The sequence below is a fragment of the Misgurnus anguillicaudatus genome, chromosome 12 (genome assembly GCF_027580225.2).
Source record: "Misgurnus anguillicaudatus chromosome 12, ASM2758022v2, whole genome shotgun sequence".
Classification (NCBI taxonomy): Eukaryota; Metazoa; Chordata; class Actinopteri; order Cypriniformes; family Cobitidae; genus Misgurnus; species Misgurnus anguillicaudatus.
In genome coordinates this window covers 37,202,843-37,228,910 of record NC_073348.2, presented here as the reverse complement: position 1 = coordinate 37,228,910, position 26,068 = coordinate 37,202,843, and the positions used below count along the sequence as shown (strand labels likewise).

Genomic DNA, 26,068 nt, shown 5'->3' with positions numbered 1-26,068 from the left:
CATTGCTGGCCATGTGGAGTTTTGATTGGTGCTTTCTGTGACATAGCACGAAGATAACACGTGTTGCAGGCTTAAGAAGAGTATGCTAGTCTAGCGCAAAGACAAGATGTCCGCGGTCTGCGAGTTTTTCATTGTGAAAATAATATGAATATTTATCGGCCTATAGATATCAGTTATCGCCCCCCAAATACAAAGAGTTATCGGTTAACGGCATCGGCCCAAATTTCCATATCGGTGCATCCCTAATTGAGATTATTTTGCTGCTCCCGGTCGCGTTGGAGCCTCCCCGATCCCAAATCGGGCCACTTCCGACATGATAGCCAATGAGAGCGTGCAAGCCTCAACCTGATGTTGCATGCTTTTATAGCCAAAACAAGAAACTCACAAACATGACATGAAAGAGGACTATTAAAAAAAATTATATCGATGTACAACTATGGCAACAGTACAAGTGCTTTTATAATGCGTCATACAAGAACTACCACAACATTTTTTTTCTCAAGCCACGCTTGATCTCACGTCACTTCGAAATCATAACTACCATCATCATGTGTGTGGTCTCGCAGTCTGGTTGAATCATCCAGTGTGTGAGTTCTGAGGATTATGTTGTTAAAAATCTTTTGACAGTGTCCGTATGTCTTTGGTGAGGCTTGAACTCAATATTTTTTCTATCTAAGCTCAAGCAGGCATTAGTCATTAGGATGTAATTGTTTTGAAGAAAACAGGAAGTTAAGCCCTCTTTCAACAGAAGAGCCCATCGTAATAAGTTTTTGAGTCTTTTGGGATGTGATGACACACAGCCCTCTCACATGCCTAACATATTGCTTAATCGATCCATCTCTTAAGCTGCTCAGACACTTTTATGTAGGTTTTTACGGAGGCAGACGATATTGAATGACTGTTGCGCAACTGACGTTGAGTGAACTCAAAAATTAGCTTGTTGCTTAATTATTTTAAGTTGGTTTAACTTGAGAAACGTGGCATTACTTGGCCCAAAAGTTAATTCAAAAAAGCTAATTTTAAGTTAAAGGTGGTGTGTGTACATTTTAGCGGCATCTAGTGGTGAGATTGTGAATTGCACAAACAGCCCACCCCTTGATTTCAAAACGCATATGGTAGCCGCCACAGAACAAAAACGTCGTCGCCTGAGACGCTAAGAGGACCCGCGGTGTATGTAGTAGGGTTGTGCCGATAAGCGATAGCATCGTGTATCAACGATCGTCAGACATTTTGCTAATAGTTAGATAGTTGGTAGGGGTGGCACGGTTCTGCCCACGGTTCGGATCACGTTTTTCGGTTCTGTACGTTTCTTCTTCTTGTTTTTTTTTTTTTAAACGTTAACACTTCAGAAATTTACTTTAGCATATAATATATAGCTTAATTATCCACAATTTAGGATACAGTATTAACAAAATTGTTTTATCACTAAATCATGCACAAACTGAATTTGACTTGACGTTAAGCACGTTATTGGGACCATCTCTAAGGAAAGCTAGGTGAGATTTTGATACAGCAAGAGAGAAGACATTGATGACATGCTTTTCATTTATTTGGCAAAAAAAGAAGAATGTTTATTGCTATCTCTGAACTGAAGAATTAACTTGCATTTATCAAACTACCAACTTCAGTGTAGCAGTGTAAGCCTTGTTTATAATCGACGCGTCCACACGAGTGCGAGGGTGCGCGTGGCAAAAATGATGTCAACACGGAGTGGGCGGTAGTCCCCGCCGAGTGCGCGAGACCCAATTTCGCTTGGCGGTGTGCACGTCAAATTTTGTAACTTTGCACGAGTTCCAGGCGAATTTGGCCGTGCATGACACCTCATCACGCCGGCACCCAGTCTGTGCGTCGAGTATAAACACCTCCCCAAACGGAGAGGTGCTCGCGCTTTGGAGCCACACGAAAGTATACAAGGCTTCAGGTAACATACGGGCACGAGGGTTCATTGCGCATGCGGCAAACTGTGCGACACACACGCTCCGAACCGTGCCAACCCTAAGAGTTGCGGTAGTTATTATTATTATCATCATCATAGTTTCACTTTAACACGCGCATTGAATGCTTTTCCCCACATTAGAGGATTTGTGGGCTTTACTTTGCACGAGAGAGTTTGTAATGCACGCGTGGACTCAATTTGTGCGTCTTTGACTCTTGTTCGGAAATGAATGCGCACGGCATAGACTCCCTCTAGCACCTAAACTTGTAATACGCGTAGCACTGACATTTCCTTGCACTATAGAGGTTGTTAGGCACGCAGAGGGTTAAATCCAACGGGTTTGTTGTTCCCACTCCCTGGCACGCAGGAAATTTTAGAGCGCCTTTATACACCACTGATAATATTGTTATGTATATTATATATACATTAAGGCAACACATAAAAAAGAAAAAAACAAGGTGACAACAACACAACCAATGTAAATTAGCATCCTGACCACACGAATAAATACGCTTCATGAGAGACGTAATGAGAAAGTGTGTTCTCTTTACACTATGTTGTGTTTGAAGGAAAAAAAAAAGCCAATCACGAGCCAATCCGAGGAACTATACTAAAGAAAGTGGCTGACGCCCAGCAACCATACATTACAATTCATACTGTTTACAAGTCAGGTGACTGCTGGAAATGTGGGGGAGATTCTAGATTTGGTGTTTTACAACCTGTTTTTACTCCACAGGGCTCACACATGGGAAAACTGAGAAATTGTGCAACTCTCAGACTAAATCATCTGTGACTCCACCTAATTTCCCTTTTCTGCTTCAAAAGTGACTCAACAGACTGGACGAGCCCCCAAATGTGGCCTTCAAGTAGTCAGATGTTGAAATCAACCAAAAGCCGTTTCCAAGAAACAAACATAGCAGATGATGTCATAGCTGGGATCTAAACCACGCACGTAACCGATGACGGACACAGCAAAGGGGTGCAGAGGAAACGATGATGTGTGCGTGCATGTGCAGAGATAACTACCTGCGGGCTTTGCAATTATTTTCTGACCTGGTCGTTTGATGTTGTCCGCGTAGGGCCCGGTCTCAGGCCGGGATCAGTTTTGGCTAATGAGAAGCTCAAAGGTTTAAAAAGTACAAAAGCTGGTTCATCCAACCACCATCAAATGTTTCTACCCGGGGTTCTCAGCAGGAAATGGAGGTCGTGTAAACCCCTACAGCATACGTTGATGATGCTGGCTTCTCTATAAACCAACATAACAACAACAATGTGTGTAGAGTCTTTCGCTTTTTAGTTGAGATCTCATGACGAAGTGAGAACCAATTAAAAATAATGACAGGCGTGGGTGGGAAGATTCATCATCTTATTTCACATTTTATATCACAACAACAGTATATATCACATTATCAGTCAGTTTTAGTGAAAATTTAATAAAGAAAGGTTTCAGTCCCTCCAGAAAAACGCGATTATGCGATCGCATGGTTCGATGCATAATTATCCAAAGTCTGCATATTTATGCGGGGGCTGCTAATTTTAAATACGCCGCACATTTTGCCGCATAAATTGCAGATTTCTGCTCGCAAAATATGCGGGGCTTGCATGATTTCACAATCCCCGCATTTTCCTAGAAAAATTCATATATATCTTAGCAGAAAGTTGAAAAATTTTGCATTTACTTCACACATGCGCAGCCATGTGCCGTTGTCATGGGAATGTTAGAAAGTGACGTAATTACGCGACAGGAACATCAATCAAAAGCTGCAAACAATTTTTGCAAGTTCAAGCAGTTTTTGCAAGTTCCCGCAATTTCATCGCATGAAATTGCATAAATATCCTGCATATTCCATCAAATTTTTTAAGAAAACATGCTGCAAGATCAAGGATTTTTGCCCGCAACAATCACCAAAACAATGCTTTGTGTACTACATAACAGTGTGATATTCAGGGTTGCCAAGTCTGCAAAATTGGGCTACTTTAACACCAGTTTAGTGGGATTTTTCATCTCCACTGGTTTATGTGACTCAAATAATGCGATATTTAGTCCGTCGAATGCGAATTTTAGCAGATGAATCCCGCCAAAAGCGCAATCCCCGGAAACCTTTTTTACCAGAGGACCCCACTTGAAATGCATTTAGGCTAGTTTTAATTACCGATTGGGCAGGTTTTGCTGTGAAAACCTGGCAACCCTGGTGATAATTTATTCCTATTTATGGAAATTCTAGTGAATTGTATACTAAACAAATGAAATGATTTAATTTAATTGTTCGAAAAAATAAGATTATTAATGACAAATAAATAAATAAATCTGCATTGCAAAAACTTTACTTTGTGTAACACTAAAATTTAAAATAAATATAAAAAATAATATGAAGTAAATTAAATTAATAAATTAAATTAAAAATAATAAAACGAGCCACAATTAATTCTGCGAACAAATGGTATATGTTTAATAAGGTTGTTTTTTATATTAATGCAGGTTTTGAAAGCCTAACTCTTTATCCTCACAATGTTTTAATAACATATAGCACACATGCATATACTTTATTTTTTGTATGCATGTATATATACTGTACTTTCAGTCATGTTGTTTTCATTTTGAAGATGTAAAAGGTTTGTCAGTCATCCTAGATCAAATCATCACTGCGCCAACATCAGTCTATGGATGCCATATGTTTCAACCAAAAAACTCTCTGGGAGAAAAGTCCCCCAAATCTTCTAAACAATGTTAAACCATACTAAAATATGACTTTCATTTGACTTTCTTGGCAGGATTTCAGCTGTAGGCTCTGTGAGTTTGATCCTGAAGTGCATTTGCAATCTGAATCATAACAAACATGTAACCGTGTCCAATGTGCACACACAAGAGAATTTGCCAGCAGTTCCCACAAATCACATACAAAACTGATATGTTAAAGACAAAGGAAATCTCAGTTCTGAATAGTTTAAGGTGTCACCTTTAGCAGGAGCGTTTTGGTCTGGACGTCTGAGTTCCTGATCTTGTTCTTCTTCTGTGCTTCCTCCATAATCACTCTCCTCCCCTGGACTCTTATCTGCTGCGGTTTCACTCGCCTCCTGATCTTCACTTTCAGACTTTTTCTTTCTACAAGAACACAGCGGGATTTTGTTTAATAACACACATAGGGGCGGTTTCCCAGACAGGATTTAGATTAATCCAGGACTAGGTATTATACTGGGACATTTTTACAAACAAACCTTACAAAATATATTGGTGTGTAATGTATCTTGAGACAAAACAATGGCATTAATATATGTTAAGATGTCTCAGTACAAGGTGTTTTTAAATTAAGGCAGTCAAACGTGCATTTTAATCTGGGAATAGGATAAGCCCTGTTCAGTAACCCGACCCATAATGTTTATTTATCCATTTACACCAAGGGATAAAATAGTATGCCAGCTGTATTTTAAAAGAGCATAAAATACTTTTGGTAGGCCAAAGTTTTAGGCCCCCATCAGTTTTGTTGTTTTAGCAGTTTTAATGACTATCCTTATTTATTTTGCTCTTTTATTGATACAAACATAAAATACAGTACACAAAATTTAAAAACGCCACAATTAAAAAAACAGCTTCTTCTGGCAAAAGGCAGTATTTAGGTATAAGTGATCTTGCAGGGTCCTGCTATTCCTTTTTTAATGACACTATGTTTTTTAATACTGCATACACATTTAATGGATTTACTGGTGGTATTATAATAAAGAAACTGAGATATAATTATATATGATCATTATAGCATTGCAAAAACCACAAATCTAATGGCGGCATGGGGCGTAAACACCAAACGCGAAATTTAACGGTGTGCACGAGTAGATTACCTACAAAGTCCATGCAAAGACGTGAATAGATGAAAACTCGTGTGGGGCGATGCAAATGGCGCATTTGACACAAAAACACGCGGCATTTTCCTCAAAAATATTCAAAGCGAGCGAAAAATTCGCATGACACGAAGTTAAATTCCACAACGAATGTGATGCTTCGTGTTTGGTGTGAACACAGCATAATGTGGCATACAACCTTAAAAGCAAATTCAACGATTTGCATGAGTAGATTACATACAAAGTCAATGCAAAGACGTGAATAGACGAAAACTCGTGTGGGGCGATGGGAATAGCGCAAATTGGGTGGCGCGTTTGACGCAAAAACACGTACTATTTGCCTCAAAAATATTCAACTCAAACAAAAAATTTACATGACGCGAAGTTAAATCCCACAAGTAATCTTGAGCAAGTAACGCGATGCTTCGTGTTTTGTGTGAACGCAGCATAATGTGCCGTACACGCGAAAAGCAAATTCAACCATTTGCATGAGTAGATTATATACAAAGTCAATGCAAAGACGTGAATAGACGCAAACTCGTGTGGGGCGATGGGAATAACGCAAATTGGGTGGCGCGTTTGACGCAAAAACACGTGCTATTTGTCTCAAAAATATTCAACTCAAACGAAAAATTCCCATGACGCAAAGTTAAATCCCACAAGTAATCTAGAGCAAGGAACGCGATGCTTCGTGTTTTGTGTGTATGCAGCACAATGGGGCGTACCAGAGGTGGGTAGAGTACCCAAAATCTGTACTCAAGTAAAAGTACAAGTACTTATACAAAAATGTACTCAAGTAAAAGTAAAAGTATCAATCTAATTATTTACTTGAGTAAGAGTAAAAAAGTATTAGATGAAAAAACTACTCAAGTAGTTAGTTACTCGTTACTTCTGATCTGATAGAGAAGTAGCGCAAAAGCACTGAATTTCAGACTTCTTGGAGGGTTTTCACAAATCTCTCCTTAAGAGTCTCATTGTTCTGCTTATATACAAGTAAAGCAGCCTATCTCAGTCCTGCAATGGGTACATTAACATCACATAATGTGTCGTTTGAGAAAAAATCTCAAACACACACACACACACACACACAGATGTTTTTCTGACGGTTAACTCTGTATTTATTTTCATGTTCACAACACAAACTTGTCAGCGTCTGCCTTTAATCATGCAAACAGTAAACAAATAAGAACGTGTGTGTCTGTTTGTTATCATGTTTTTATATGAATAGGTTATTTTCATTGCCATTAAAGTGCAATTACTGAACATAAACAGGAGCTTAATAAAAATGATCATTTTAGAATTTCATATGGAACTTACAGTATCTGTTTTTGCAAATCATCTCTACATTTATTATAATATATAATACATGTTTCTTTCAAATCAATCTTTATTCTTTTATTTTTATTCATTCATTCTTTAGGAAGGATTTAAATAAAATACAATCCCGTTTTTATTTGAATGTATTTTCTACACATTAGTGAGGTGTCCGGATTTGTGTATAAATGCAGTCATTACATTATGCTGTTAAGTTTGTTTAGTTGTGGGGAAATGATATGGAAATGTGCAGATGTGAACGCGCTGTTTGTATGGTTTAACTTACATTAGGATTTGTAATCGCTTGCACAAGAGTGCATATGGCAAAAAAACTCGGACAGTGTGTGAAATGACCATTAATACTGTCCAAATAGACAATACTGTGACACTTACTTCAGGCTGGATCTTGAATTCCTGTACGCTGAGATGTCAGCTCGTTTATTGAACAAAGCACGCATCACATTATGAAACTATTCTTTTTGACCTCTTGGAGTGAAAACATAGACCGAACTTGAAGCCACGCATGATCTGCCTCCGATAACTCGCACAACGCACACGCGCCCTCATCTGCTTCTCCCATCATCTACGCGCGCTAAAGGGTGACCGCGCGGTCGCGCGCTAAAGGGTGACGCAGCCTGTTTCGCGCAACTTTCGAACACGCCCTATAAACTTTAAATATATATTCATTAATTATTACCATTTGACAGTAGCGCAGTAACGCCGCCGAATGTAGCGAAGTAAAAGTACAGTTTTTTCACTAGAAATGTACTTGAGTAAGAGTAAAAGTACCCATCCTTAAATTTACTCTAAAAGTAATAGTTACCCGAAAAATGTACTCAAGTAAATGTAACGAAGTAAATGTAATTCGTTACTACCCACCTCTGGGGCGTACACACTAAATGCAAATTCAACGATTTGCATGAATAGAATACATACAAAGTCAATGCAAAGACGTGAATAGACGAAAACTCGTGTGGGGCGATGCGAATGACACGAATTGGGCGCCATGATTGCCATGACAACAGGCGCTATTCGACTCGAGTAAGTTGAAAATATTCAACTCAAGCTAAAAATTCGCATGACACGAATTTAAATCCCGTGAGTAATCTAGAGCGAAGTGCGAGATGCTTTGCGTTTGGTGTGCAGACAGCATAAGACTTTTGCACAGTACTAGAAATCACCTATAATAAAATATTAGCAAAAAAATCAATACGATTAGTTCTCAAAGAAAATTTGTGACCCTGGGCACAAAATCATAAAAATCATACGGGTATATTTGTAGAGATAGCCAACAATACATTGTATGGGTCAAAATGATTGATTTGTATGCCAAATATCATTAGGATATAAGTAAAGATCATGTCTGATGAAGATATTTTGTAAATTTCCTAATGTAGATTTATCATTAGTAATATGTTTTGCTAAGGACTTAATTTGGACAACTTTAAATGTGATTTTCTTAATATTTTGTATTGCAACCTCAGATTCCAGATTTTTTTTAATGGTTGTATTTAAGCCAAATGTTGTCCTGACAAGCCATCCATCAATGGAAAGTTGGTTTCAGCTGCACAAAACTGGAAGTGATATGTATTAAAGTAACATTCTGACGGGATTACCTAATAAAATCGAGTTTCTTAACAGTGGAAAGCTGGAAAAGTTGAACTGAGAAAACTTTTACAATACGACAGTGCGTCAGAAGATCCCTCATGTGAGGGTGAATCATAATAAAGGGTCACAGCTGGTCATTCAAATCCTTACCTCAGTCGATCCTCCTCCATAGACTGCTGAAATTCGTCTACTTTCGCCTGCAAAGCTCGGATTTTGGCCTTCTTCTCATTTAGAACCAAGACAAAGCGGCTATACAATTCCTTCTCCAGGGTCTCCTTTCCCTGGACGTACTTCTCCATCCTGTAAAGGGTGAAGACCAGTAAAACCATATCCGTCAACCATGTCAACATTCTATGCCGCTATAATCCAATTTAAATTTCATGTATTTCTCCCAAATTTTTATTCTTTTTCATAAGAACATCCCACTGGGCGTATTTATAATGGTTGCTACATTCGCCTACGATAAAGCAGGCGGCAGTATATCTATAACATCAAACGAAACTCGTTTTGATTTGGAAAATTTTCCTTATTTTCAAATCCCAGAGGGGACAGGGATGGATGGATGTTTGGTTGGTGGGTCCAAAATGGGTTTAGACTTTAGATTTTACGTTCTTGTCCTGATGATTTTACAAAAATATTTTACGAACATTAAGTGGCGACCTACCAACCACAGTACTAAACTTTCAACTTGTAACTACAGGAAAATATTGTAGAGTTTAAGACTCACAGCTATAGACAAATATCCCTAAAAAGGTACTACCCTGGGTATTTTTCTATTCTAAGTCTTTGGGAACGAGAATTGCACATCATACACTGCAAAAAATGATTTCAAAGAAAAAATTTCGTAGTATTTTTGTCTTGTTTTCAGTAAAAATATCTAAAATTTTTAAATTTTCTTGATGAGCAAAATGGCCCAAGAAAATAAGTCTAGTTTTTAGACCAAAAATATGAAATTTAAGTGATTTTGTGCATAAAACAAGCAAAAAAAACTGCGAATGGGCTAAGCCAAAAAAATCATGAAAATTTTTCTTAAACACTAAATTCAAGAAAAATTCAAGAATTTTTTTTTTTAGAAAAAAGCATCTTAATTTAAGAATTTTTAGATATTTTTACTGAAAACAAGACAAAAATACTAAGACTTTTTTTCTTGAAAATATTTTTTTGCAGTGTACATAACACAAATTAGGTAATACTTTACATGTAGGGGTGTTCATAAGACTGACATGACACCTTCATAATCATGACATGACAGGTGTCATGATCATGAAGGAGATTTTATGCACATTTGTTCAATTATGTCATTTTTAATGCAAAGATGAAATTGGTTCAGATGTCTTTGTTATGACAACTTGACATAAACCAATACATCATAACCTGTCATGAATCTGTCATAAACATGACATAGCAGAATAATAATCATGAATATTTTTCTTGACCTCAACTACAGTGGTACAAATTGAACTTGTCATTAAAATGAACTTGTCAATTAAAAGTGTTAATACTATATCAAATAATTTTAAATACCTTAACAAAATGCAACAAACACGTCAAAAGATTATACTTAACTTTATGTGTGTGCACAATACATAAAAACTGACAACTATCAGAACTTGTTCTTCCTCACACAAAGGCTTCTGAAATTTTCTGACATAGAAAAAAAATAAATTTAATTCATATTTAATTCATTTAATGTAATTAACTGTTTTCCAGTGATATGGACCCAACGCTGCATGGCATAACACATTATTGTACCGTCTTCATTTAATTTTAGGTGAATCGGTCTCCAAATGCAATACAATATTATTTTATCAATTTTATTTAGTATTATTATTGGATGATTGATTTTATTTCTTTAACACCTGAAGGAAACTTAACAAAACATTATGAACTGAAGAATATTCATGATGCTGTTATAAAACTATTTGACCGAGTATTAACACTTAATGACAAATCATATTTGTATCACTGGTAAAAAGTGGTCAGTTATGTTGTCTTGGTAATGTCAAGTTGTCATAACAAAGACATCTCAAACAATGTCATCATTGCATTAAAAATGACATAACTGAACGAATGATACTTAATGACAGTTGTCATAAATGTGCAAAAAATCTCCTTGTCATGTTCATGACACGTGTCACATCATAATCATGACATGATTATGAACGTGTCATGTCAGTCCTATAAGAAAGGTGCTACCACAAAGGATTATTATTAAGTGAGATAATCTGAGTGCATATTATTGGTTTATTCTGACCCTATCAGAATAGATCTGCGACTCAATAGTTGAACCACTGATTTATTGTACTACCCATGTTGTTTTATATATGGATTAACACCCACTTATTTAATATGGAAAAAAATAGGAGTGTCTTCGAACTATGACTCCTGTGGACCATAAACACCCCGGACTAAATACTAAAGTCCTTGTTGGTTAGCATTACGAATTCTCCATCATTCTTGTTTTAGAGATGTTGGGAAGCGTGTCGGTACATTGTGGCTGATGATGTCACTGCTGCCGATCTGCAGAGAGGAAAAACTGAAGCACATGTTGAAGCACCAGACACGTGTGTTGCCGCCATGGTCGACCAGGGATTCCCTTGTTTTCCCTTATTTACGCCACCACCCACCCGAGTGCGTCATGTGCCCTAAATACCCCAAAACCAGCTGCAAAAAGCCCCTTTGTTCTTAACCGTTCACATATCTACTATTCACTTTTTTTAGTGAGTATCATAGGAAACACAACAAAGCAACCACTCTAAAATACAGCCAAGATACTGTTTCGTTTTAAATAGTGAGAGATCATGCGTGGGGGATTCAACGGAGAAGCTGTATACAGCTTAAATAATGACGTCAAGTTTCTTTGAAATGCGTCTTGTCATTATGAAACAAAGATTTGATGATTTCAAGAACAATGAAACTAACCAGGACAGCATTTCCTCCACAATAGTCATTTATGTATGTTTATCCCTAAAGTCAACTTGCAATGATGCACCAAAAACAAAGTTTACTCTGATCTTGTAAACATAAGTATAATAGTTTTCATATTGTAAAGCCGATGACTGCAGTGTTGGTGAAGACCTACTCGGTGGTGATGTGTTCTTGTTCTCGTCTCAGTTTCTGGTTCTCTTCAAGCAGGTGCCGGTTTTTGGCCTGCAGATGTTTGCTGAGCTCCAGGCTGTGAGTAATGAGCTCCCTTATGACTTCAGTGGGTTCAGGCACAGCCTGCAGGTCCACCACACCGAGCTTGAACTGAAACCAACAGAGAGAAAGCAAGATTAATAATAGAAAGATCTGGTTTGTCATGTTCGTGTTTGTTGTTGTGGAATGGTGACTGGTTTGGTTTGAGGCTTCAATCTTTGGGAAACAAGACTGCTAAAAGTGGGTGGTCAGTGTCTTTTCTCTGGTTGTCTAACACCTGGATAAACACTCGGGAACGACAGCCGGGACTCTTGTACTGATAAGAGAAGCTGACTGCTGTGATCTTAGCCAATGAACCACAGTCAGCCTCTGATCCTGAAATAGATGACTACTACCAGAATACACACGGGACGGTCGTGCTCCTGTAGTATGTGTCAATCTGTCAGCGATAAGAGCGACTGCTTCAAGACAAGAGCTATAAAGATAACAGACCGCACAGAAAGCGGTGCACAAGACAATACAATGAAACTTAGATTTACTGACCTATTAATACCTGACAACTTTAAGCAACAATTGTGCAGATCTTTATCACCATGTTCTGCAAAACTCTTCTAAGTGGTCACTTAGGAGATGACTCACAATGCACAGGGACATTAAATAAATTCAGGATTTAAATGTCTTGAACAAGATAATCTGATCTTTACAGGGACATTGAATGATAATTAGAGATGCACCAATATTAAAGGATAAAAAATTCTGGATAATTTACTCACCCCCATGTCATCCAAGATGTTTATATCGTTCTTTCTTCAGTCAAGAAGAAATTCGTTTTTTTGAGGAAAACATTCCAGGATTTTTATCCATTTAGTGGACTTTAGTGGACCTCAACTAGCTGTGTGAAGCCCCAGCGTGACCTTACGTATTACATAATCACATCGAGAGGTCATGCGTTACATATGTGAAATGCACACTTGCTGACCATTTTAAACAAATGTATCATTTCACATACAACAATGTTGCAACGGTCCTCTTTCTCCACACTTGTAAACACTGGAGCGGTAGTGTCGCAGACGTCACGCGTGACCTTTCGACGTGATTACGTAATACGTAGATCAAGCTGGTGAATCACAAGGCTAGTGCAAGATGAGAAGTTGTGGTTTAAAAGTACTTTTTTTGGCAAAAATTAAGATTGTTTCTCTAGATAAGACCCTTATGCCTCGGTTGGGATTGTTTACAGCCTTTTGAAGCTGAATTGAAACTGCAGTTGTAAAAGGACAGTTCACCCAAAAATGAAAATAATGTCATTAATGAATCACTCTAATGACGTTCCAAACTCGTAAGACCTCCGTTCATCTTAGGATCACAGTTTAAGATGTTTGTTATTTAGTCCGAGAGCTTGTTGAACCTTCACATGACTGCAGTGACGTGGATGACGTGTTATCCTCAGACATGTTTGCAAAGTTTTTTTTTCAAACTTACAGCGTGCTTCTCCCTCAGACTGTAAATATAGCCCGGGCGCAAAAAAAACAGCTGGGGCGCACCAAATAACACGTCATCTGCGCCACTGCAGTTATGTCACTTTAGTATCGCGCATGCGCTTCACAACAGATGCGGAAGAGAAGACAATGCTGAATAAAGTTGCTATTTTTGGACCAAAATGTATTTTCGATGCTTCAACACATTCTAACTGACCCACTGATGTCACATGGACTACTTTGATGATGTTTTTATTACCTTTCTGGACATGGACAGTATACCGTTACTAGATTTTCAATGAAGGGTCAACAAGCTCTCGGACCAAATACAAACCATCCCAAACTGTTTTCCGAAGATGAACGGATTTCTTACGAGTTTGGAACGACATGAAGGTGAGTCATTAATGACATTATTTTCATTTTTGGTGAACTATCCCTTGAAACTGCATTGAATCTGTGAACTGTTGAGGTCCACTATTTGGAGAAAAATCTTGGAATGTTTTCCTCAAAAAAATTTATTTCTTTTCGACTGAACAAAAAAAACATAAACATGAGTAAATTATATAAAAAAAAGAAATTATGAAAATGGAATATTCCTTTCAATTTTTTCAGCAATACCGATAGATGATTATTCAGACTGATATCTGCCGATAGTTTGGTGGTTATATTAACTCACATTAACTAAATTAAAAAAAAAGAATTTTCTGAATTAGGGATGCTCCGATCAATGCCGATCTCCACTAAAAATACGTGGCCGATCACTATTCTGACTCGGACATCCGATCTTATATTCACATCTAATTCATGCACTACGGCTTTTCATCAGTAAGTCCTTATCGATCTGAAATCGCTGTTAGTTAGAATCGTTTATAACATGCATTTGAAAAAGCAGCACTCATCAAACATAATTATTATACATATTCTTTATTATCATGAAAATACCTGAAAAGGTTTGAAGAACAGCAATATAAATATATCCTTCAGATTTATTTTGGAGCTGCGTGTCATCATAGCTGCGCGTGTATTGTTCTTCGCCTACAGCGCATATTGAGTTTGTGCACGAGAGCGCCCTCTGGCTTTTGGATGTAGCGACATTTTATTGTAATTCATTGAGAAGCATAGCAAGCATTATCGGCCGAACGATCAGAGCATCCCTATTCTGAATGTTATTCGTTCATATAATGACCGTTAATATTTAATGCTAAACTAATGATGTTTCTTTACATTTTGTATATACAGAGCTCAAATCATTGCATTTTCCTGTTCTCTTTTAAATGAGAGGATATATCAGCCATGACTATCGTCTTGAATCAAAAATTGGTTTTATCGACCGATACCAATTATTGGCTGACATATTGGTGCCTCTCTAATGATAATGGACTAAACCTTGTATTGTTCAGCAACACAAGATGTTATTCAGCTCTCTAAATGTTTGCTTTTCTGAGAGACATACGGATTGAGCAACCTTCTCAACTCTACATTCTACGCAAGACTAAAGTGTAAATAGCAACTCTTATGTCACAGTCGCATTTATGAAGTGCTTAATGAAAGAATCAACATGGGACAGATTTCATGACGCACATTCGTCTGCACTCACACTCACTTAACTTATTTTCTCCAGTCAGCAATGAGCTAAGAACTTCCATCTCTCAAAACTGTTCTGGATTCAGGTTCCTGTAGCTTCTATGTAACTTCATCTATTTCTTTAGTTAAACAATATATTATTCTAAATCATGCAACATATGAAAGGCAATTGGAAAAAGTAGAGCTGAAGTGAGGAGTGAGTAACAGTTAATACACTGTCAAAAAATGGTCCCTAGCTGTCACTGGTGCTGTACCCTTTCAAAAAGTACACTTTTGCACCTAAAGAGTTTATATTAGAAACTTACTGTGCATGCACACAGCCAGAGATTTTGTCGATGTGTGCCACTAGTCTCTTTCAATGAGATCATTCCTAATTTTGATTGTCCTAGTAGCAACTATAAACAAATGAGTAACCATCCTCTCAGCCAATGCCGAAAGACGGATGACGTAAACTCCAATGCTTTACTCTCATTGGTTGTCGCTCACGAAAGTCACTTGTCATTTGCATAAAGTTAAACTGTTTTCAACTTTGTCGCATAGTTGGACACGCCCACTTTTGTCGGCAGATATCACCACACTTCCACTGAAATGAATTAGATTGCATTGCTCCGCCATTGCTAATTGCTGGGGGTGTGCACGCAGCTTTACAGATACATATTGGTACCAAAGAGTGCATGTTAGTACATACTGGGACCAAATGTATACATGTCTGTATGCCCCTGTGACAGCTAAAGACCATCTGTCATCTCCTTCATGTCTCCCCACACCTGAATTTAATGACTTCATTATAAGTAAGTAAAGGGATATGGACAACGTCAAACTAAAAAAATAAATAATAAAGTTTCATAAAAGTGGTATCTAAGTCTTTAGAACGTGAGATATGATAGCTGTGTTATAAACGGAGCAAAAATGTATTCACTATATTTACTAAAATCTTCATTTATAAATTATCAATCATGTCATGATTCGTTACAATTTACAATCATGCAAATTTGACTAAAAATAATATTTGACAGATGCAATGAAAAATAATTTGACTATTGTAAGCGTTGTGCTGCATCCGAAATCGCCTATTTTTATACTATGTACACTGTAAAAAAGTGAAAGTTGGATCTATAAATAAAGTTTTTCAACTTAAACTCTTATCGCCATTGACGTGTTAACTCGTCAATTAAGAAAAAACGCTTCCCTGCCAATGACGAGTTTTTACAGCAATCCATATATCCGCTATTATCCACTAGGTGGTGATCTTACACAACTTATATAACCTTGAAGCATCCATTGATCCAAAAACAGTAAAAACTCTTGTTAGTGATCAGATTCAGAATGATGATCAAAACACAAAGTCCTTTACAAACTTTTTCAGCGTGCGGCCCCCCTTGTGTACAGTGCATTTCTTTGCGGCCCCCCCCAAAGAAAATTTATGACAAATTTGTGCTAAAATGTAACATTTTTATTAAACAAAACATATAAAATGATTCAAAGTAGTGCTGTTGGTTAGTAGCCTTATATTTTGGTTTAATTACACATAAAATTAATGTATTTTATAAAATCTCATAAAACTGGGGCCCCCCTGGCACCATCTCGCGGCCCCCAGTTTGAGAACCACTGCTTCACAAAAAAACTTTCTTAAAAAAGTATCTTAAAATTTTGTATTTTTGAAGAAACCTACCAATATTTGAGAGGTGATAAAAATATAACTTTTTTTAAAAAGTAGAGGGTCTGTTTTTCATTTGATATATTGTATGTTTATATATTTAAAGATTTTCTTCTGGAAGACATTAAACTTTTGTAAAAATCATTTAAAAAATGAAATTTTTTTAAATCCCTGGCAGGGTAAGAAAATTTTATTTACAAAGAACAATTCCCGCACACTATCTGCTTGCTGAAAAATTTTTATTTAATGACAGTTGCGTTGCAACGTTTCGATCAACTGATCTTCATGCCTGATGAAGATCAGTTGATCGAAACGTTGCAACGCAACTGTCATTAAATACATTTTTTTCAGCAAGCAGATAGTGTGCGGGAATTGTTCTTTGTAATTTTGAGACTTTTTGTCGTCTTATCCTACGCACCTATTGACTTCAGATGTGCGACGCTAATTTGTTTAAGAAAATTGTATTTGAAAAAAAATTTTTAGGTGTTCCCAATAGACCGAATTCACAGTATCTGAAAATAGTAGGCGAAAAGTACCCGAATGACCTACTACTACCGGCAAAAATGTGAAGTGTGCATTTTTATTTTATTGTCCCTTGAGCTCCCCATGAGAGGAGTCACCCAACGAAGAAAAATAAAGAGATGCGTCTTCGTCATATTTAAAATTGTCGGAAAGCTGTAACACGATTCTATTCAAATGTAAATACAAAAGGAAAACAGTTGTTCTGTGTGGTTAAATGGTGCTTATTTAACATTATCAAAGTTAATGGCTCACTTGCTGTTATGACAATGTATGTCATGTGACGTATCAACATGACGGCAATATTATATGCAAATTTTATTCATATTCGTACTATATAGACCGTTTCATCGGGCGCACGTGTGGTGACATGGTCTTACTAGTTGCAGAACTGAACTCTTAAACAAATACCTCGCGAAAATAACAAATGTTTTGCGTTCCTATGTAATCTACGTGTTGTTTATTTTGCTTGTTATATAAATAAACTACTTTAAAAGGACTTTGTTGTTATTTATTCTTCGCAGAGTTTACCGGAAGTTACGCGTTGACCACGAAAGCCGCTTGTTTATGTTGTTACTGCTGAAACGGTCTATAGAACATACTGTTTTCACAGTTACTTCATCTAATTCAGTACCTACTGTCGCAGTATGCGATTTTGACGCAGGGTTTCAATAAAGCATGCGTTACACTGGCCACTTTTATCAAAAAAAATTTTCAAATGAGCACCAAAGAGAATCTAATCTGTTAAACTTAAAATCATTGAGTCTGGAATAAAAAGTTAATGCTAATTTTTGGCTTTATCTTTCTAACAAAAAGTGTATCATGGAAAGCGATAATTTCCCCTTAAAATAAAAGTTTCGATGTAGACAGACTTCATCATTCACAACACAAAGAAGACTTCAGGGAAAAGAAGAAACAAAGTTGAAAATGGCCCCTGTGAGGAACACTCATGTATCTGATGACTGACATGAAGTGAAGTAGTGAACGTGACCAAAATCCAGTAGAGTCGAGGAAACGTAACATTCCTCTAGTGAGGGACTGAGAATGACCCCTTCACAGAGCGAGCATTGTTTCTTTACATGGCAGGCCGGTCTGGAAAGTATTAGACAGTTTCATCTCTGCAATCAGTCAAGTGGCCGGTAGAACACGAGCAGATGCCATCATAACCCCACGAGGACGCTGGGAACCAACCTCAGTCTGTCCCTGTGGGAAAAGTCGTTTTCTAGGTGCCAATCCAGCACTAAACCACACACAGAGCTGTGCGGACCTCCTGAAGATCTCTAGGAGGCTCCGAGCATCTAATCGCCTTCCGTCACTGTGAACAATAACAGATTTGTAGGAGGCTTTTGGGTCAAATCACGGATGTTGATAATGAGTAGATGTTTCGTGCTGACGTCAGACCTCATTTGTTCATTAGAAATAATTGTAGGTTTCGTTTAGGTCCAGATTAAAAGATAAAAAAATAGTTAAATGAATGAAGGGCATTTCCTTTGTAAATAACTGACTAAAACATCTCCACGTGTGTTAGGTAGATGTTTGGTTTTGTGTAGACCAGCGCTGAGATGCAGAACATGAGTTCACATCTCTGATCCTCAACACGCAGTGACACGAACACTTCCACATGTTTTACAGAAAGACTCGCTTCAGTGCCAACATGTGAGAAGTGATTAACAGTTAACAGCAAGATGAACAAGACACGAAGCAGAGGAGTTTCATCAGTGATCTGATAGCAATTACGGCTTTTACAAAGATGTGGAGGGCCATTGAGACTCAACCAATGGCAACTTTTAAAATCCCTTGTTTTTGCTGATTGTTTGTTTGTTTGTAGGACTATTTGAAGAAAAACAATGGTATTATTTTTTGGGATTTGGCACTTGTGTCCGCATGAGAGATGCTGAGAAAGTAATGAAGGAAATTAAATCCTTTGACTTGCAGATGGTAAGTTTTTGTGTGTGGGGTGTTCGGTTTAAACCAGATCCATCTTTCCTGATTAACCATTCCTCCTCGGAGCGGCCATGTGCCCCATCACGGACTTAAAGAACGGCAATGTGACACAAACAAGATCCTGGAAAGTACTACTATTAGCTTGAGCTAACCAAGTTTGTGCAACAAAAAAAATCACTATTTGTATAATCTACTGTATGATTGTCTTGTGTATAATATAACATGCATATGTATACAGTATATGAGGAATTTGGATGCAAAACCCTCTAAGCACATCTGATGGTTTCTTGAAAATTAGCATATTTTATCAGACTCTTATGTTTAGGTCCAGTAACTTTTCTCTTTAATGGCAATGAAAATGTTATTAGTCAGTATCTATGCCTTATTTTCACAAATGTCACTATAGTCATTTTTTAGGTATTTAACATAATGGATGTTAAATACCTGTTAATGGATGTAGTGTTCATGACATTATAGCAGGCACTTTGCAGTTCGGGCGGCCCGCCTAAGCTGGGAAACCCTACCGCCTTAACTAGGTCGTCCAAAATAAATAAATAAATAAATTTGCTGAACAAAAGACTGTCAAGGGCATCTCGAAGAATAGCCCGGACGTGTTCACACCGCGAGCGGGAATGCACACCACACGGCCAAATGGGAAAAGACGTGGTCCATCACTTTCTGGAGGATAACTAGTAGCCAGTTGATAAAACATCTCGGAGAATAGCGGGGACGCGCTTCACACCGTGAGCATGCACGTGCGCAACACGGCCGAAGCGGTCCGTCAACTGTCTGGAGGATAGCCAGTTGATAAAACGCGTGTCCGTGAGAACTGAAAGTGGACTTATGTTTTGGGTTTATTTAAGCCTGTTATTGTATTAGTCTATAATTCTTGCAAATTTAAAGTAAGTTAGCTGGTGATTGACACCCCCCCGGCCACGCCCACCCAACCTTAACACCTTAAATAAGAAATTTCCTGCAGTAAACCCTGCACAGGTTTGCGAAAAGCTTTTTTGAAGGCAATAGTAGGCAGAGCCTGCCGTTGCCATCTTGCCCACGTGTCACTGGGCAACAATCGGGGATAACCAAAATTAGTAAAGAGGCGGGATGTGGGTGAAGCTGAGGTGGCTGATTACTGAAACCACGCCATCCTAGCTCAACGGGAGTGACAGTTCACCTGTCACTCAACTGGCCACGACTCTCAATTATCCAGAACTTTAAGGTTTAATATTATTTAAACGGATGAGTTACAAATTAGCTATATAGACCAAAAACACTTTTTGTACCAGGCAGTAAACATATTTTTTCTGCTCTAAAGATGGGCATTTTATCATGGGAGTCTATGGGAATTGGCTCCCTTGTGGAGCCAGCCTCTAGTGGTCAGTCGATGAATTGCAGTTTAAGTTATTCTCAGAACTGTTAAAAGATGTCTGTGTCTCATATGACCTTGTTATTTGTACACGGTGTGACTATACAAATCACAACACATAAATATGAAAATGTTCACGTTATATTGTTATTATGCTAGCTGGAGCCATTCACTTCCAGTCTTTGTGCTAAGCTAAGCTAGCGGGGGCTGCGTCAGACCGAGTTACAGCACGCACGAGATGAGAAAGGTATGTATGGGCTTATCTAACTCTGGGGGATACGGTGAATAAGCTAAATTCCCAAAATGTGGGCGTGTTCCTTTAAACAAACCATAATGCAGACTTTGGTTGATTAGGCGTTGAATCATGCAATCGTGTTTTTCTGGAGGGACTGATTTTAGAATCCCTAGTCATACTTCTGTGGTTATTTTGATAAAAGTAACGCAAAAGTAGTGTAACACATTACAGTTCAGAGACAGTTATATTGTAATGTAACTAATTACTTTCAAATGACAGTAACATGTAATAATGTATTACATTTTGGAGGTAACTTGCCCAACTCTGTTCATCAGATTGTATAACCTCACAGTGTGCGATTGTATTTTACCGCTGATGGTTCACCTGCGTAGGTCATCGGTGAGGGTTAATATGTGCTTTGCGAAACAGAAGTCAGTTCATCCCTAAATCTTTAAATGCTTACTGTAATAAAAGTGCCGTCTTCAAACGAGCTGTCCTGGCAGGAGAAACACCTGCTTTCACAAAACTCAACCTGAAAATTTACACGTGACTCTTAAATGCCCTTCTTTCAGCTGTTTTACTGAAGAATGCCACAGATGTGTCCTACTACTGTAACCACAAACAAAACACAGCGTGTCATTATGTGCCTGCGGTATCACAATACTAAACCAACACAACATAGCTCGAGTATGAATTGGGTGAATCGTCCTAAAACATATCAAACCCTCAAATTAAAAGAGAAATGTAAAAGATTATATAATGAATATGTATAAAAAACATATTCAGACAATACCGACACAGCACATTCATCTTCATTTATCATTACTGTGATGCAAAAAAGTGATGACTGTATTGAGACAATGATTTTTACATAATTTACACATTAGCATGTACGCATTTGGCAGACGCTTCATACATTATTATCAGTATGCGTGCATTCCTTGGGAATCAAACCCATGAACTGTGGCGCTGCTACTGCAGTAATAAAAATCTGCATAAAAATCATAAAAATGTGACCCTGCAAAAAAAAATCATAAAACAGCTTTCATATTATTATGCAAAATATAATTACATTATTTCATGACCGTTGAAACAAAAAGTTAAAATAGCATGACGTAAAAGCGGCACAACACAAACGTTTTCGCTTATATAATATCGTACAGCACGTTCATGTCTCAACACCTCATTTATAAGCTGACATCTTTACTGAACAGTACCAACGACAAAGCAATGCTTACATAAGAAAGTTTTAAAGCGCCGGTCCGGATTTTAAAAGTGTAAACGGAGCCAAGGAAACGAACAGCACGACATTAACCATCCAAAACAGCTTTACTCAAGAGTACAATAATGTATAAACTACAGACACATCTGTGAGACTTTACAGAAGCCTTTTACATACGTTCAAGTCAAAAAGAGCAGAAACCTTTCCCTCATCAAGATTCTCACCTGTGTCAACAAAAAAACATATGAAGTTCGTTGCGAGATTTTAGATCCTGGTTATGTTACGCACAATGTTTCTAGGTGACATAACAGGAGGTGATGATGTAATATTTGTTCCCTTTACATGGACGGCTGCTGTTGAGCTAAAACACAAAACATTGCTGGCCAAGTCATGAACGTCTAAAGGAGATTTTTACGCACATTTGCACGTGGAACTGGACTTTTATTTGCCTGTCAGGGGGTCAGCTTCTCTTTTTCTCAAAACTACTTGGCATTTCCAAATAATCACATCTGCTGTGACGGAAAACAGTTTTTTTTTGCGATTATATCTAGAGAAGCAACATGGAGTTACTATGGTAGTAAGTAAGACTTTGATGTGAAGATAATGTCTGTTCTTGAGACAGTAAAGACCATTACAAGACTACTATTATAAACATGAACCGCGTTTAAAGGGGAGAGGGGGTGGTGTAGCTACAATATACAAATTTTTTTTTAAAGTAAACCATAAATACAAACTAAAATTTAATTCATTTGAAATAATGCTATTAAATATGGAAATAACTGATCGTAACCATAAACAGCTCTCTTTTGTCCTTGCTACAATCTATAGACCTCCAGGCCATCATGTAGATTTTCTTAAAGAAATATCAAATTTCCTGTCTGACCTCGTAGTCACTGTAGATAAAGCACTTATCGTTGGTGACTTTAATATACATGTTGATAACCCAACAGATACATTAGGATTAGCATTTATGGATATTCTAAATTCTCTCAATATTAGACAAAACGTGACAGGGCCAACGCATACTCGTAAGCACACATTAGACTTAATTCTGTCACTCGGGCTCATTATTAATGAAATCGAGATATCACCTCAGAGCGATGCAGTTTCAGACCATTGCCTTGTCTCATACACGGTACTTCTAGATATGATCACTCGATCCACAATACGCTACCGACTAGCCAGAACAATAATTTCCACCACTAAAGATAACTTTATTAGCACTCTTCCAGACCTGTCCCAAATGAAACATGTAGCAGATAACCCTGAAGATCTAGATATTGTAATAGAAAACCTGAACAGTATTTGTTCTAACACATTGGATGCCGTAGCTCCAATTCGAAAAAAGCGAATCAAAGAAAAAACGCCAGCTCCATGGTATGATCATCACACAGCAGCACTCAAAAAGGCAACTAGGAAAATGGAAAGAAATTATAGAAGCACAAAGTTAGAGGTATGGCGTGCAGCATGGAAAGAGAGTGTTAAACACTACAGACAGGCTATAAAAATCGCCAGATCTATGTATCTCAGCAATCTTATTAAAGAAAATCATAATAACCCTCGCTTCCTCTTTAGCACAGTTGCGAAACTGACTAGAAATAAAGAACAAACAGAACCCACTAATAAACTCCCACACAATAGTAACGACTTCATGAACTTCTTTACTAAGAAAATTATGATTATTAGGGAAAACATTGTAGGTACCCAAGCAGCCACCACTCTACCCAGTAATACATTTAACGCTTGCCTACCATACGAACATCTTGAGTCATTTAAACCTACTACAATAGATGAGCTATCTAAATTAGTAGCATCATCCAAATCATCGTCCTGTATATTGGACCCTGTTCCCACAAAATTACTCAAAGAGGTATTCCCTATAGTGTCTAACCCAGTACTAAATGTCTTTAACTCATCATTAGAATTAGGCTACGTTCCTACAGCTTTCAAACTAGCAGTTATTAGACCGCTCATTAAAAAACCAAACCTTGACCAGGGAGATCTAAATAACTTTAGACCAATCTCAAATCTCCCTTTTCTGTCCAAAATATTAGAAAAGGTAGTGGCAACCCAGCTACGCACGTTCTTAGCAAATAATAGTACGTATGAAAAGTTCCAATCAGGATTCAGGCCCCACCATAGCACAGAGACAGCGCTGCTTAGAGTTACAAATGACCTTCTCCTAACATCCGACCGTGGTGAAATATCACTCCTTATATTATTAGACCTTAGTGCAGCCTTTGACACAATAGATCACACAATCTTACTTAATAGGCTAGAAAACTATGTTGGCATCAGTGGTCAGGCGCTAGCTTGGTTCAGATCGTATCTAACCAATCGCTATCACTTTGTTTATGTAAATGAGGAGGAGTCACATCACTCCCTGGTTAAATACGGCGTACCGCAGGGATCAGTTTTAGGTCCTATCCTGTTCTCATTATATATGTTACCTCTGGGAGATATTATCAGAAATCATAACATACAGTTTCACTGCTATGCAGATGACACACAGCTTTACATCTCCTCGCATCCTAGCGAAACACAAAATTTTTCTAAACTATCAGACTGCATCAGCGATATAAGTGACTGGATGTCACATAACTTTCTTATGCTAAACTCCAATAAGACAGAGATACTTGTTATCGAACCGAATCGCTACAAATATAATATGACAGATTACAAGTTGCCCATAAATGGCTGCACTGTGGTGCCAACCTCCACGGTTAAGAATTTAGGTGTGATGTTCGACAGCAGTTTATCCTTCGACAGCCATATCTCCAATGTCTGCCGCACAGCATTCTTCCACCTTAGAAATATCTCAAAAATACGCCATATGTTGTCTGCATCAGATGCAGAGAAGCTTATCCACGCTTTTATGACCTCTAGAATAGACTATTGTAACTCGTTACTCGGAGGATGCCATGCAAAACAGGTCAACAAGCTTCAGCTAGTTCAAAACGCTTCTGCAAGAGTTCTTACTCGAACTAAGACGTATGACCGCATAAGCCCAATTCTGGCATCTTTACACTGGCTACCAGTTAAATATCGTATACAATTTAAAATATTACTAATCACCTACAAAGCCTTAAATGGCCTAGCACCCTCATATCTTAGAGAATTATTATCAGAATACAATCCATCACGTGCATTGCGGTCACAAAATTCTGGCCTCTTAATTATCCCTAAAATATCAAAAGTGTCTAAAGGTGGCAGATCCTTTTCCTACTTAGCCCCTAAGCTATGGAATGATTTACCAACCGACGTCCGAAAATCAGAGACAGTAGATAACTTTAAATCTAGACTTAAAACTTTTCTCTTTAACAAGGCTTTCAAATAGTTGTTTTAACAATGGTACTTATCTCCTAATAGCTAGCTTGTACAACCTAATAAATAAATAAATTAATGAATAAATTAAAACCTTTTTTTTTTTTTTCGTCAACACTTCAAAGCATGGTAAATCTCATTAATACTCTTTAGTAATATGCTGAAACTTTGAATTGGTTTTCGACTGAGTCTTAACTGCCAAATATGGCCGGCTTGCAATTTTGGCCTTTTCCCATGACCTTAAAATAGTATGTCATACAGAACCGTTTGCCACTGTACGTTAGCATTAACGACGGCAGTGGGGCCTCTGGCCTTAGTCAAACGAGTTCTGTTTCCGTTTCTAAAATCATTAACTATATGTAATACCTTAAAATAGTATGTCATACAGAACCGTTTGCCACTGTACGTTAGCATTAACGACGGCAGTGGGGCCTCTGGCCTTAGTCAAACGAGTTCTGTTTCCGTTTCTAAAATCATTAACTATATGTAATACACTTAACCAGCAATAGTTAGCCTGTCCGGAACCGAGCTGACTAAAACCACATTACTGTGTGACACTTGTTTTCTATGTGAACGGCCCCTACGCTAATAAGATTTTGTGTCTCTCTCCCTGTCTCGTCCTTGATCCCGAGGACGAGACAAACAGATCCAGTTCCGGTACATGTGAAAGTCGGCACACAACTGATCTACTAGCTGTTCTTCAACGTGATGTCCAGCTGATGCCTGACCAAAGACCACCGGCAGAACCCACTTAATCTCCGCTCAATCTCCTTCCGTTTCAATGTGTATATATATATATATATATATACCTCCCAAGGGTTTTTTCCTCCTATGACTTTTTTACTTCCCCGGCTAAAATTCCGGGGGTTTTTTCTCCTAGGGGGTTTTTCAACCCGGGGAGGCAGCCTTTTT

General features: G+C 37.8%; 1 protein-coding gene across 2 annotated transcripts in view; it reads right to left on the bottom strand.

Moving 5' to 3' along the window:
* Positions 1-26,068, bottom strand: part of xrcc4 (X-ray repair complementing defective repair in Chinese hamster cells 4) — a 58,347-nt gene that overhangs the window by 20,501 nt on the left and 11,778 nt on the right. For both annotated transcript variants that reach the window (XM_055207685.2, XM_055207686.2), the window contains exons 4-6: positions 11,775-11,941; positions 8,843-8,992; positions 4,894-5,039 (exon numbers count right to left, since the gene is read on the bottom strand). In XM_055207685.2, coding sequence (XP_055063660.2) covers positions 4,894-5,039; positions 8,843-8,992; positions 11,775-11,941 — 463 coding nt within the window. The remainder of the gene's footprint in view (positions 1-4,893; positions 5,040-8,842; positions 8,993-11,774; positions 11,942-26,068) is intronic.